At 39.7% G+C, this 14,514-nt stretch overlaps 1 protein-coding gene across 2 annotated transcripts in view; it reads left to right on the top strand.

Moving 5' to 3' along the window:
- LOC110509091 (nuclear receptor-binding protein 2) overlaps positions 1-8,231 on the top strand; it is a 54,232-nt gene extending 46,001 nt beyond the window's left edge. For both annotated transcript variants that reach the window (XM_036966073.2, XM_090225222.1), the window contains exons 12-18: positions 2,431-2,533; positions 2,647-2,697; positions 5,572-5,701; positions 6,100-6,153; positions 7,014-7,077; positions 7,700-7,755; positions 8,074-8,231. In XM_036966073.2, the coding sequence (XP_036821968.1) occupies positions 2,431-2,533; positions 2,647-2,697; positions 5,572-5,701; positions 6,100-6,153; positions 7,014-7,077; positions 7,700-7,755; positions 8,074-8,163 (548 nt within the window). In that variant the 3' untranslated portion in view covers positions 8,164-8,231. The remainder of the gene's footprint in view (positions 1-2,430; positions 2,534-2,646; positions 2,698-5,571; positions 5,702-6,099; positions 6,154-7,013; positions 7,078-7,699; positions 7,756-8,073) is intronic.
- Positions 8,232-14,514: the final 6,283 nt, after the last annotated feature.

Genomic DNA, 14,514 nt, shown 5'->3' with positions numbered 1-14,514 from the left:
AAGCTCTGTGACACGGCAGGGTCCACTCATTCAGACTGCTCTTACTCCCTCATTTTTCAGAATACAAGCCTGAAACAATTTCTAAAGACTGTTGACATCTAGTGGAAGGCATAGGAACTGCAATTTGAGTCCTAAGTCAATGGATACTGTAATGGCATTGAATAGAAAACTACAACAACAAAAATCCTACCTCCTGAATGGATTTTTCTCAGGTTTTCGCCTGTCAAATCAGTTCTGTTATACTCCGACATTATTGTAACAGTTTTGGAAACTTTAGTGTTTTCTATCCAAATCTACGAATTATATGCATATCCTATCTTCTGGGTCTGAGTAGAAGGCAGTTAAATTTGGGCACGCTTTTCATCAAAAATTCCAAATGCTTTCCCCTACCCTAGAGAAGTTAAAGAAATGTCTCGTTAATCCAACCACGGTGTCCGATTTCAAAAAGGCTTTTTGGCGAAAGCAGAACATGTTATATATGATATGTTAGGTCAGCAACTAGTCACAGAAAGCATACAGCCATTTTCCAACCAAAGAGAGGTGTCACAGAAAGCAGAAATATATATCAAATTAATCACTAAGCTTTGATATTCTTCATCAGATGACACTCCCGGGACAACATGTTACACAATACATGTATGTTTTGTTCGATCAAGTTCATATTTATATCCAAAAACCTCAGTTTACATTTGGCTTTGTCTCTAAAACATCCCGTGAATTTGCACAGAGCCACATCAATTTACAGAATGTCAATGTCATTGGAGGAATCATGGAACATATTCCAGTCTGTGCTAGCAAAACAGTCCTGTAGCTTAGCATCTGCGTCATTTGACCACTTTTTTTTTAATTGACCGAGTGACTGGTGCTTCCTGCTTTAATTCTTGCTTGTAAGCAGGAATCAGTGTGCGGTCTTTTAGTGCCAGCATCGGTCTGTGGTGGTATGTAGACAGCTACGAAAAATACTGATAGTGTGGTCTACAGCTTATCATGAGATACTCTACCTCAGGTGAGCAAAACCTTGAGACTTCCTTAGATATCGTGCACCCCTGTCTTATCAGACACCGCTGTTCCATCCTGCCGATACTGCGTATAACCGGTCAGCTGTATGTTGATGATGTCGTCGTCATAAGATATTCGTTTTTAATGTCCCGTTGGGAGTTTAATCTTCCTCGTAGGATGTCGATTGTTCTTTTCCAATGATTGCATGTTAGCTAGTAGAACGGAAGGCAGTGGGGGTTTATTTGATCGCCTACAAATTTTCAGAAGGACTCTGTCCTCTTTTTTTCCCCCCTCTTATCTTCATGCAAGTGAACGGATTTGGGCCTGTTCCCAGGAAAGCAGTATGTCGTTCACGTCAGGCTCGTCTGACTCATTATAAAGGGAAAGAAAAAAAAGCTTCTGCCAGTTCGTGGTGACTAATTGCTGTTCAGATGTCCAGAAGTTATTTTCGGTCATAAGAGACGGTAGCAGCAACATTATGTACAGAATAAGTTAAAAACAACGCAAAAAAAAAAACACATGGTTAAGAGCATGTAAAATGTCAGCCATCTCTGGCGCCATGATAGCTATATATGTGTAACAATGGCTAGCTATGAAAATGACTTTTTGATATAGTTGAGAGAATAACACATGTTCATGTAGCTATCTTGGTATTTTAACTGTAGACTCTTACCAGTGTATGGATTATGATGATTCACAGCAGACACACTTTCAAAATAGTCCTTCCCACTCAGCTTCAACCAGTCCAGAGTGCTTTAGCCACAGAAGATAAAGCTGTGTCGATACCAGCAGCAGTATTCAGGACAAAACTGGTATTGAAAGCTGTAGCTACACTTTGCATGTTGTCAATGATGAAAATATGAGTAAATCCGATGGATCGGTCAAATATCTGCGGTAGCAGAGAGCATGAAGTGCCATTTGACAGAGAAGACTTGCGCGACAGAACGGACCCTCTTGTTGTGAATGTCCCAGCCCACTCATTATCTCAACCATTCATGATGGCTAGGCAAGATTTTGTCTAAACAGCTTTGTGATTTCACATTTTATTTATATTTACAGATTACATACGAGTTTGTTATTACGGCACATAAATTGACATGCTCAAAAAAGCCACTTTGCTAAAAAAAATTTTTTTTTAAAATGTAATGTTCAAATGCCTCTTCTGTGAAGTAGTGACGTCTATCGTACACCCAGCTTTCTGAAACGGTTCACAAATACATTGTGAATCTGTATATTTTTGTCAAAAACAATATTTTAGGATTTTGTTACTTAGTCCACTACAATCCCACTTTTTTTTTTTCTTCAGGTTAGGAGTCCAATATCCCTTTGACGTTAAAGTTGAAGTTATCTCTTCTAGAGGTCAATCCAATAAAAATAATCTCCATATTAATTACATAACGGTAGTCTCAAATGCATTCCCTCTTTTAACAGATCAGCTTCATGATAACTGCCTTGAAGAGAAGACCAGAACTTTCGACCCCAGTGGTGTGATGGCTGAGATCAAGCATGGGGACCGGCCCGGGGTGGAGATCAAGTAAGGATGGAGAAAAACCCGTCCCCAGGCATAGACCCCAAGGTCTGTTTGATTGAGGTGATTTGTTGATGTTATTACTCATATGCTGTCCCATTTCTCATCGTTTCCTAAAGGTACTCGAATGTTTCGCCGCTAGAACTGGACAAATTTCTGGAGGACGTAAAGTAAGTGTGGGCGTTGGAGGACAGAAAGGTTATTGGATTTAATTTATTTGATCATTAAAAGTAGAAGACTGCTCCAGCCGGAGATTACATTACATAAAGTACCAGTCAAAAGTTTGGACACCTACTCATTCAAGGATTTTTCTTTATTTTTACTGCCAAGAGTGTGCATAGCTGTCATCAAGGCAAAGGGTGGCTACTTTGAAGAATCTCAAATATATTTAGATTTGTTTAACACTTTTGGGGGGGGGGGGGGGGTTTACTACATGATTCCATATGTGTTATTTCATAGTGTTGACGTCTTCACTATTATTCTACAATGTAGAAAACAGTAAAAAATAAAGAAAAACCCTGGAATGAGTAGGTGTTCAAACCTTTGAATGGTACTATATACAGTTGAAGTCAGAAGTTTACATACACTTAGGTTGGAGTCATTAAAACTTGTTTTTCATCTACACCACACATTTCTTGTTAACAAACTATAGTTTTGGCAAGTCGGTTAGGACATCTACTTTGTGCATGACACAAGTCATTTTTCCAACAATTGTTTACTGACAGATTATTTCACTGTATCACAATTCCAGTGGGTCAGAAGTTTACATACACTAAGTTGACTGTGCCTTTAAACAGCTTGGAACATTTCAGAAACTGATGTCATGGCTTTATTGACATAATTTGAGTAATTTGGAGGTGTACCTGTGGATGTATTTCAAGGCCTACCTTCAAACTCACTGCCTCTTTGCTTGACATAATGGGAAAATCAAAAGATATCAGCCAAGACCTTAGAAAGATCTCCAAGTCTTCATCCTTGGGAGCAATTTTCAAACACCTGAAGGTACCACGTTCATCTGTACAAACAATAGTACGCAAGTATAAACACCATGGGACCATGCAGCCGTCATACCGCTCAGGAAGGAGACGTGTTCTGTCTCCTAGAGATGAACGTACTTTGGGGCGAAAAGTGCAAATCAATCCCAGAACAACAGCAAAGGACCTTGTGAAGATGCTGGAGGAAACAGGTACAAAAGTATCTATATCCACATAACCTGAAAGGTTAGGAGGAAGGAGGAAGCTACTGCTCCAAAACTGTCATAAAAAAGCCAGACTACAGTTTGCAACTGCACATGGGGACAAAGATGGTCCTTTTTTGAGAAATGTCCTCTGGTCTGATGAAACAAAAATTGAAGGGTTTGGCCATAATGACCATCATTATGTTTGGAGGAAAAAGGGGGAGGCTTGCAAGCTGAAGAACACCATCCCGACCGTGAAGCACGGGGGTGGCAGCATCATGTTGTGGGGGTGCTTTGCTGCAGGAGGGACTGGTGCACTTCACAAAATAGATGGCATCACGAGGAGGGAAAATTATGTGGATAAATTGAAGCAACATCTTAAGACATCAGTCAGGAAGTTAAAGCTTGGTCACAAATGGATCTTAAATGGACAATGACCCCAAGCATACTTCCAAAGATGTGGCAAAATGGCTTAAGGACAACAAAGTCAAGGTTTTGGAGTGGCCATCGCAAAGCCCTGACCTCAATCCCATAGAACATTTGTGGGCAGAAAAGCGTGTGCGAGCAAGGAGAACTACAAACCTGACTGTTACCCTAGCTCTGTCAGGCGGAATGGGTCAAAATTCACCTAACTTATGTGGGAAGCTTGTGGAAGGCTACCCAAAACATTTGACCCAAGTTAAACAATTTAAAGGCAATGCTACCAAATACTAATTGAGTGTATTTAAACTTCTGACCCACTGGGAATGTGATGAAAGGAATAAAAGCTGAAATAAATCATTCTCTCTACTATTATTCTGACATTTCACATTCTTAAAATAAAGTGTTGATCCTAACTGACCTAAGACAGGGAATTTTTACTAGGATGAAATGTCAGGAATTGTGAAAAACTGAGTTTAAATGTATTTGGCTAACGTGCATGTGAACTTCTGACTTCAACTGTACATACATACATACATACATACATACATACATACATACATTCTAAATTATCAAGGATATAAACCTTGATCAGGAAGGAGGGATGCAATTATAAAGGGGGGAAAAAAACTGTGTACCGAAACCTTGGTTGATTACGGTAAGATATTGTCTAATTTCTGTTGGTCTGCTCATCATCAAATGTTATGGGTGTGCATCTGCAGCTCCTATATCTGGTATAAACAAATCAAATGACCTACGATTGGATCCAGATCGGACCTTGGCAGCTTGCGCCCACAACTGGCATTCAATTGTGTCCTCTATCCATCTCTTGTCTGCTTTTTAATTGGATGCTTATACACACATTTTATGTTGTGTTTTATTAGAGTTGGCCGCTATTTTATTTATTGCTGCACTTATTCCACGCCACTTGCCAGCCGTTATTGTAAATAAGAATCTGTTAACTGACTCGCCTGGTTAAAGTAAATATGATCTACATAGTAAACCTCTTTTTAATCCTAAATTTGTTTGACTTTCCGGTTGATGTTAGAACCGTCCGGTGCTATGATGGCCGCCACATATGTTTATAACTATCACTTCTCCTTAGTAGCTCTGACTTTGCCGATCGCTGCTTAGAGGAAAAATGGACTTACTGTGACATGTGGTTGTCTCACCTAGCGGTCTTAAGATGAATGCACTAACTGTGAGTTGCTCTGGATAAGAGCGTCTGACAAATGACTAAAATGTTCATGTAAAAAAATATAAAAAAATTACTCAACTCAATTAAGTCTTAAGATATTCCAAGGGACTCTTGTCCCTTCCCCCTTTTTCATACTGACTGTGGCATTTAGTCAGTATTTAAAGTAAAGACTGTACATCACATGATTTAACTCACTTAGTCTGTTTTTCAATTGATTGGATTGTCTCTTTCTTACTGTGTACTCACTAGGAATGGGATCTATCCCTTGATGAACTTCCAGCGGGGCCTCACCATGCCCCGGACCTTGTCCATCTTCCAGGAGCGCATGGAGACAGTGAAGACTCCCAGCCCGGAGCCCCAGGAGATGGAGACCAGAAAGGTAACTTACACGAGGGGTTCCATGCAGACCAGTAGTCAGGAGGTTGCTGGTTCAAATCCCGGGCCAGTCAACAACAAAAAAAGTGTTTAATAGCAAATGTACTGTATATGAACCATACCGGCAACACCCAACCAAAATGTTGGGGTAAACAATTATCAACTATACAGTCTCTTTAACTGGCAACCGGAAGGTTCCTGGTTTTAGATACCAGACGGTACTATCTTCTGCCGCTGTGCCCTTAAGACACTTAGGCACTAAAATGAACCTTCTTTTTGTCTGCTTTCAATTTCAAGGTGGTGCCCTATGGTCATGAAAAAAGTGTTGGAAATCAGTTGAGCAGATTTTTTTTTTTTCTCTCTCTCTGTCTCTCTCTCTGTGTCATGCTTGAAACTGTACAGGTTGTCCAAATGCATTGTAACTTGGAGTTCACTGAGGAAGGCACCAGAAGTCATGTGAGTTTTTGTTCATTTTCATCTACAACAACTTACACTTTAAAAGGAACAAAGAATTGTTGCTGGAATGTAAACGTGTGAGCTTTTATAACTACAGGCAACAAATAATTGCACAATAAAACATCTTGGTTTGTGTGGTTAGTGCCGCAGCCAATTCCTCCTTTGGCCGCCTTTCCTTCCAGTCCTCTGCTGCCGATGACTGGAACAAACTGCAAAAATCGCTGGAGACTCATATCTCCCTCACTAGCTTTAAGCACCAGCTGTCAGTGCAGCTCACAGATCATTGCACCTGTACATAGCCCATCTGTAAATAGCCCATCCAACTACCTCATCCCCATACTGTATTTATTTATCTTGCTCCTTTGCACCCCAGTATCTCTACTTGCACATTCATCTTCTGCACATCTATCACTCCAGTGTTTAATTGGTATATTGTAATTACTTTGCCAACATGGCCTATTTATTGCCTTACCTCCCTTATCTTACCTCATTTGCATAGACCTTTTCTACTGTATTATTGACTGTATGTTTGTTTATTCCAATCTGTAACTTTGTGTTGTATGTGTCGAACTGCTATGCTTTATCTTGGCCAGGTCGCAGTTTTAAATGAGAACTTGTTCTCAACTGGCCTACCTGGTTAAATAAAGGTGAAATAAAAACAAATGTAATAAATCAAAGCCCTCGGCACTTACGTACAGTATGCACGAGAGTTGGGATTGGTTCAAATCTGACCTAGTGCACACACTCGCACCTCTCCATTTTATAATAGCTAATAAAAACCAATTATATATATATTTTTTTTATTATACAAGGAGTTGTAAAAATACATTTGAATTGAATTCTCTGTTATCTGTCTGCAGCTCTCTCTCCTCCTGAAGATGGACGACAAGCTCCAACGGCAGCTGAACTGTGACGTTCTGCCTAGTGAGTCAATCCAACGTTCAACAACGTTATTGTAACGTTACTTTTTGACGTCGTATTAACCAAACAGGATGTACATTAATCTCCTGGTCCTATAGACTGGGTAGATTGGTTTCGGAGACATTTAAAAATATATATATATATTTTTTTAAAACAGCTTGTGACGTGGCACAGTTGGGGTTCATGTTCTTGACAAGGCAATGTGTTTCTACAGTAACGGCCACTAACTCATTGAATTAGCCCCCCTCCCCTACCCTCCACTGTAGATCAACAGATAAATGACCTAGTACCAGATACCAAGTTAACAACCACATGCCAATATACAGAGGGGCTGTTACAAATGCAGATATACAGCTCCATCTATTGGGTTATTCAGTTGATCGCATGCAGTTTTTAAAGGGGAAGTTCAGGATTTTATGAGGTTAGATGTTTCCTCAACCTGAAAGTAGTCTATGGGCCAGGAGTGGAATCGGTGGTTTGGTTTTATCTAAACAGCCACAACAAACTTCAGTAACTGCTAGCAAATAATCCATGGCAGTAGTAGGGGCCCCTTTTAACTGTAGGACTGGTTGAGGATCTTTATATGTTAAGGTTTTTGGTGGCTGTTTTGTGTTTTCCAATTTAGCTGACAGCTCCAAAGACCTGGCTAGTGAGCTGGTTCACTTCGCCTTCATCAGTGAGGTAAGAGGAGCAGAAGACACTGATTGATTAAATTAAACTCAACCCAGGCCAGCCTTAAATCTGTAGTATTTATACAGAAGTATTGTTTTTTTGTATTGAGTTTTTTTTTCTTTTTTTCTTTCTGGTACTTACTTTGAAAAATTTGACACAATTTGATAATTACCTGATACCAAATGGTGCATAGTGGGACTTATTTGAATGAATCCCAAAGAATCAAACTGGTTTTAAATACCTGGTCATTGTACCTTTAAAATAAAGTGCAACTAAATATCGTCCCTTAATATATAACCCCTTATTTCTGGTCTCTTGTTTCTTCAGGAGGACTGTGAGAAGCTGGCGGGCTTTCTGGAAGACGCCCTGTGTAAGCATTGGGCCGGGCCGCCATTGGAGGAGTCTTCCCTGGCATAGTGATGCTGTACCGACACATGCTGCTGACCCAAGGGGGATCTGGACCCTGGGAAAACTACAACAAGAAAGAGAATTTAGGGACAGAGGGGAAGGGGGGGGGGGGGCAATTAGTGGGGGAACTTTAAGAGTGAACATTCCAGGACTAGGAAGTGCCAGATTTTTGTTTTTGTGAGGCTTGTAAGGGAAGAGAGCCAAGTCAGCGCTTCAATCTGTGTGGCAAATGTAAGCAACAAGAAACGCTGTCTCAAAACAGAAGTGAGAAGCGATCTCTCTTTCTACTAAACAGAAGTGAGAAGCGATCTCTCTTTCTACTAAACAGAAGTGAGAAGCGATCTCCCTTTCTACTAAACAGAAGTGAGAAGCGATCTCCCTTTCTACTAAACAGAAGTGAGAAGCGATCTCCCTTTCTACTAAACAGAAGTGAGAAGCGATCTCCCTTTCTACTAAACAGAAGTGAGAAGCGATCTCCCTTTCTACTAAACAGAAGTGAGAAGCGATCTCCCTTTCTACTAAACAGAAGTGAGAAGCGATCTCCCTTTCTACTAAACAGAAGTGAGAAGCGATCTCTCTTTCTACTAAACAGAAGTGAGAAGCGATCTCTTTCTACTAAACAGAAGTGAGAAGCGATCTCTCTTTCTACTAAACAGAAGTGAGAAGCGATCTCTCTTTCTACTAAACAGAAGTGAGAAGCGATCTCTCTGTCTACTAAACAGAAGTGAGAAGCGATCTCCCTTTCTACTAAACAGAAGTGAGAAGCGATCTCCCTTTCTACTAAACAGAAGTGAGAAGCGATCTCCCTTTCTACTAAACAGAAGTGAGAAGCGATCTCCCTTTCTACTAAACAGAAGTGAGAAGCGATCTCTTTCTACTAAACAGAAGTGAGAAGCGATCTCCCTTTCTACTAAACAGAAGTGAGAAGCGATCTCTCTTTCTACTAAACAGAAGTGAGAAGCGATCTCTTTCTACTAAACAGAAGTGAGAAGCGATCTCTCTTTCTACTAAACAGAAGTGAGAAGCGATCTCCCTTTCTACTAAACAGAAGTGAGAAGCGATCTCCCTTTCTACTAAACAGAAGTGAGAAGCGATCTCTCTTTCTACTAAACAGAAGTGAGAAGCGATCTCTTTCTACTAAACAGAAGTGAGAAGCGATCTCTCTTTCTACTAAACAGAAGTGCCAACCAACTCAAGCCAGATAAGACTATGCTAGGAGAGCTACTATATTTGGCCACTTCAATGCCTCCGTCTCTCCGCACAGATGATGTCAATGGCCTTGTTTAGAATTTTAGCAAGAGACGGTGGACAAAGTAAGCAATACGAGGAACATAAAGGTCTTCAACATTTACTGCTGCATTGAGGCCTTTTTGTCCATAATAACCTTTTGGGCTCCATTTTACACACGCAGCGCAGCCTTGGCAATGACCCCATAAAGAAAACGAATCTAAAACTCTCACTCTCACATGCAAGGTGAGGGTACAGACACATTGAGATTTTGTGTCCCAAGATTCCAGGATTGAGACAATGGTTTTTCAATGGGGAGGTCATCCTCTGCTTGATGAATGATTGTCCAACGGAAGGGAAAAAAAACTGCAAAATATGTTAAGTCTTCTACATATACAAGTCATCCGAAAAAAAGTAGGGATGAGTTAAACTTATGACAAGAACGGACAATGATGTAGGTCATATACAATTTTATCCGTGTTCATGCTTCTCTGTTAGGGTTGGATATTTTCCTGGTATTTTACAAATAAATCACTTTTCTCCCGGGTAAAATCATTTGTAAAGCATATAAATATGCCTATGTCTGGATTTGAATAGACCGTTGAGCGAAAATTCAAGTCTGATGCGCCATATACATTAAAGACATTTAATGAGCCCAAGCCACCAAAACAAACACATGATTGTGCGGTTATCAAATATATATGATATAGTTTACTGCACATTACGCACGACAGAAAAACATAAAAGCCCATTGATGTAGTTAGTTTCATTTATTTACCCAACAGAGCATATAGCTAACTCCAGTAGGCTAATACTTCCTGAGTGTGAACTGTATAATATCGACTGGAATTACACACATCGGTCAAACTGTGATAAAGCGAGGAGAGAACATGCGTCTTGTAAAGTTACAAGTACAGGTTAGCGAAATAGTTTTTAATTTTGAAGTATAATGGGGCCTATTTGTATAATTTTAGTCGACTGACGCATATATACCTTTAAATAATATTTCCTCCTAATGTTATTAGCATATTATATTTGTTTTTGCTTCCTTCCTTCCTCTCTTTCAACTGTTAAATGAAATACGTTTCGTTGTCCTTTATTCTCATAATTCTCAATGACATCCTTGAACAATATAGGACTCGAATTAGATGCAGAAGGCTTTCACTTCTCTTCACAAAGATAGAATGGTCATGGGTCTGAATAAATAACTGCTATAGCCGACCGATATCGCGCGTTCGCTCTTTCAAATTAGTTATACTGGCTGCTGTATTTACCATTCAGCAAACAAGCGCATCAGTCCCTCTTCAAATAGTCTATTGGTATAAGAAATGCTTAAAGAAAACGTCCAAGCTATTCTAGTCTAGCTTCTCCTGCATGGGACTCCAACAGCTAAGGAGCGTGTTTTTAAAGAGGCCAGCGGAGCACGGGTGTGCGCGTATTGCGCAAGAGACAGGGGCTATAAATTAGAACCTAATTATGCATAACCCATCATTAATTAGCTAAATATAGGGCAAGTACTGCATTGAATGTTACCTGAAAGAGGTAGGCTAGGATATATATATATATTGGATGCAATTTGAATGGAGTGAGAAGGACGGTGTGCTCGCACGTGCACAGATGTTTTTAAAACTGCAGCTGCAATAAAACAATTATCTTTACAATTAAAACAACTAAAAGTGATCCCTAAAGCCAGATGTAAAGACATTCAGTCTTTATATTACTGTAGCATAGACTATGCTGCAGAAAATGCAGGCCTACCATCACAATATATTTTGTGTTTACCATGACATGCTAGATCTACATACATTGTGAACTGCGGTCCATACTGATGTTCCCTGAGCGTTGATTTATCATGCAGATGCCGTAGAGAAACCAGATTTTAGACATTGGGTATAATTTAAGTTCCATTCACGCCATGCTGTTCATATAAATAATTTATTAGCATTTTCCGGTTTCTCGCAGTTATTTATCCAGAGAAAAGTGTGTGGTTTTGGGCCGTGAATCTCAGTAACCGGGTTCCCGCCATTCAACCCTAGTCTCGGTGTGTCCATTCCCCTTACGCAAGTCGTAACTTTTCGTTTGCGATGTCTGTGAGAAAGCACAGATTATTGAAACATCGTTGAAGCACATAACACTAAAATGTGAAGCGCGTAATTCAATCTCGATTATTATTTTTCAAACGTTACCGAGGCTACGCTGCGTATGTCACCCAGGTATGTTTCAATGTTATAAGGCTACGAACAAGATGCACAAAATTAGCATGCATGTTGTATTGCTTAGTTACTTTACACCATGTGTATGTGACAAATACAATTTGATTATGACCACTTCACCGCGTGAGTGTTATTAGTCTTTCATAGGTCACACTCTGACCATCACCGTTTCTGAGGAGACCGAATCTGTGTTCCCGGCAGACAAAATTGACATGGAACAAGGATGGTTTTTAAGGTTGTTTTTGTTAGTCTTTTTTTCTTTTTTTTTAGCAAATTAAATAATGTGTCTGGTAATCTGGTTGTAATGTAATCTGGTTGTAAACATAGCTTCTGACCAAATCACAACCAAAATATACAGTCTTTTCCATGACTTCTTTACCTTGTCATGAAAACATTTCTCGGTTTCTCTTGCTTTACCTGGTTGTAAAAGAGACCCGTTGGTTGTAATCTGGTTATATAGGACGTCTTCTCAACCAGAAAACTAGTTAACAACCAGAAAATGTCATAGACCATGAGCAAAATGTCCACTGGGTTGATACCATAAATCAAACACTACTTCTGTCTTTGTGTCCGACCTAACACCTTTGCTCAATTGCAGGGAAAGTCTGGGTTAACGACAGATCTTCCATACTAAATGTCAGACATTGAACCTGTGAAAGTAACTCAAGTTTTAAACTGGAGACAATAGAATAATTTGCCAGCAATCCCTTACACAGTATGCTGCGTTTCTCTTTCTAAGAATGAAAACCCTATCAAACTGAGAGGAAGACTTACCTCACAATTTGAATTCATACATTTTTCTGCCTCATTGATATGATCATCATTCCTTTCCGATCTTAATATTTTGCTCGGTCCTTAATGTCTTTCAGTGGAAAGTCATAGACCTACAAGAGCTTCTGAATTCAATTCACTGTTGAGAAAATGTACCTTTTTAAAAAAAAATCATAACTTGCAATATGCCTTTTCCATGTTGCTGTGTGTTTTTAGTCTGTATGAACAAATGTTACATGTATCCACATTGGAATATTCAGTTTTTTTGGTGTTTTTGCATTTGTTGAAAGGTCAATCTTTTTAACTTGGTTTGATAGGCTACACTATGGCAATTTAGTTGCTAATTATTTACCTCAGATTTTTAGCTTGTTGACTGTATGGTTCATTATACATGCATGACATACTATTAATCGATTTTAGCTGCAATCAAGCCCAAGTGCCTCACTATACACTAGTGCAGCGTTTTCCCAAACTTTGTCCTCGGGACCCCAAGGGGTGCATGTTTTGGTTTTGCCCCCAACACTACACAGCTGACTCAAATAATTGACGCTTGATGATTAGTTGAATCAGCTGTGTAATGCTAGGGGCAAAAAAAAAAACTAAGCGCAACAACCCTTGGTGTCCCGAGGACCGAGTTTAGGGAAACCCAGAACTAGTGTTACACAAACTAACTTTAATGCAAATTTAGTTGCCATTGAGCTCCCTTACTGGGCTGTGTGGAACATGCATGAGCCTCAATTTCCATTGTGTAAGCCAGCATTCATTTAGTACACTTCATACCATGAATTTGTAAAACATTGTGGGTTCTGTTCCGCTTGAAATATTATCAGATACGGCTTATGTTGTAATATCTACTTGATTATATAACCGTCCAGTTGATCAAAACCAATGTGCTGGCATGTTGTATGATGAATGTTAAACTCATTTGATCAGTAATCTTTGTTACTCCGTTGCCCATAACTGGTCGGTACTGTGCCTCCGTAGACCTATTTTTGGGGGGTCAAGCATGTCCTGTCCACACTGTATACAGGAGTGGATGTCTTGAGTTGAATTGTACTTGAGCACGCTGCAATCAAGTCACTCTAGCCCTGTTTATACCTGGTGCTAACATGCAGCCTTTTTCCTGCTCTTATCACCACATTCTGATTCTGCCCAAATTTTTTTTGACAAGTGCAGATTAAAAAAAAAATGCATTGTGATCTGATAGGTGTAAACAGACAAGATCAGGACGAAGGACACATGTTAACGGCACTTGTAAACAGGTTCAAATAAGGTTCTCCTCATTTCAGCACCACCGATGGATTTATGTCTACATTCCATATTGTAGACAATGATCATTTTCTTGGTGAAATTTGGAGGGGTGAGGCTGTATCATCGATAATTGAAAAATAACTAAAAACAAATGAAAGGCCTAACACATCCTCTTCCTTTGTCTGTTTAGCTAAATTACAGCTCTCCTTGTATTGAGTTGCTTCTGCCTTGTTCTGTTTGTACAACTCATGTAAAATATTGTACAATAAAAAGTATTGAGTATAGATGAGGCAATAATGTTGCATTTTGTTGTTTATTTTGTTGAACTAAAAATCTGGGCCCTAAGAGTTGAGCTATGGCTTCTGTTATTACACACGTGGGCCTGCCATTCCTCACACATCAAACACAACATGAAGCCTAATCCCGTTCAAAAGACCATTCCGCCCAACGCTCGGAAGGTCTGGTGGATCAACGTGTCAAATGTGGCCTTCAATTTATTTGAAATAGGAAAAGTCCCGACCCACAACCAAGGTTCTGGAGCACTCTGCCTTAGTCATTCAAAATCAGTTTATAATCTATATCAACTGTAATATTACTAAATAAATGTATTTGTTGTATTAAAGTTAAGACTCACTACATTGTATGTACACTTATCTGATAGCAGTCAGATTCACTTTGTAAAATGTTCCAAATGTAACCTTTTTTTAACTAGGCAAGTCAGTTAATGACATTCTTATTTACAATGACGGCCTACCACGGCCAATTGTGTGCCAGCATCACGGCCGGATGTGATACAGCCTGGATTCAAACCAGGGACTGTAGTGACGCCTCTTGCACTGAGATGCAGTGCCTTAGACCCCCCGCGGGAGCCCTGACTCATGCAAGTCGTCTCACAGAT

This window comes from Oncorhynchus mykiss, chromosome 28, assembly GCF_057628025.1.
Source record: "Oncorhynchus mykiss isolate SJ-2025 chromosome 28, ASM5762802v1, whole genome shotgun sequence".
NCBI lineage: Eukaryota > Metazoa > Chordata > Actinopteri > Salmoniformes > Salmonidae > Oncorhynchus > Oncorhynchus mykiss.
This window is presented reverse-complemented; position numbering and strand designations above follow the sequence as displayed.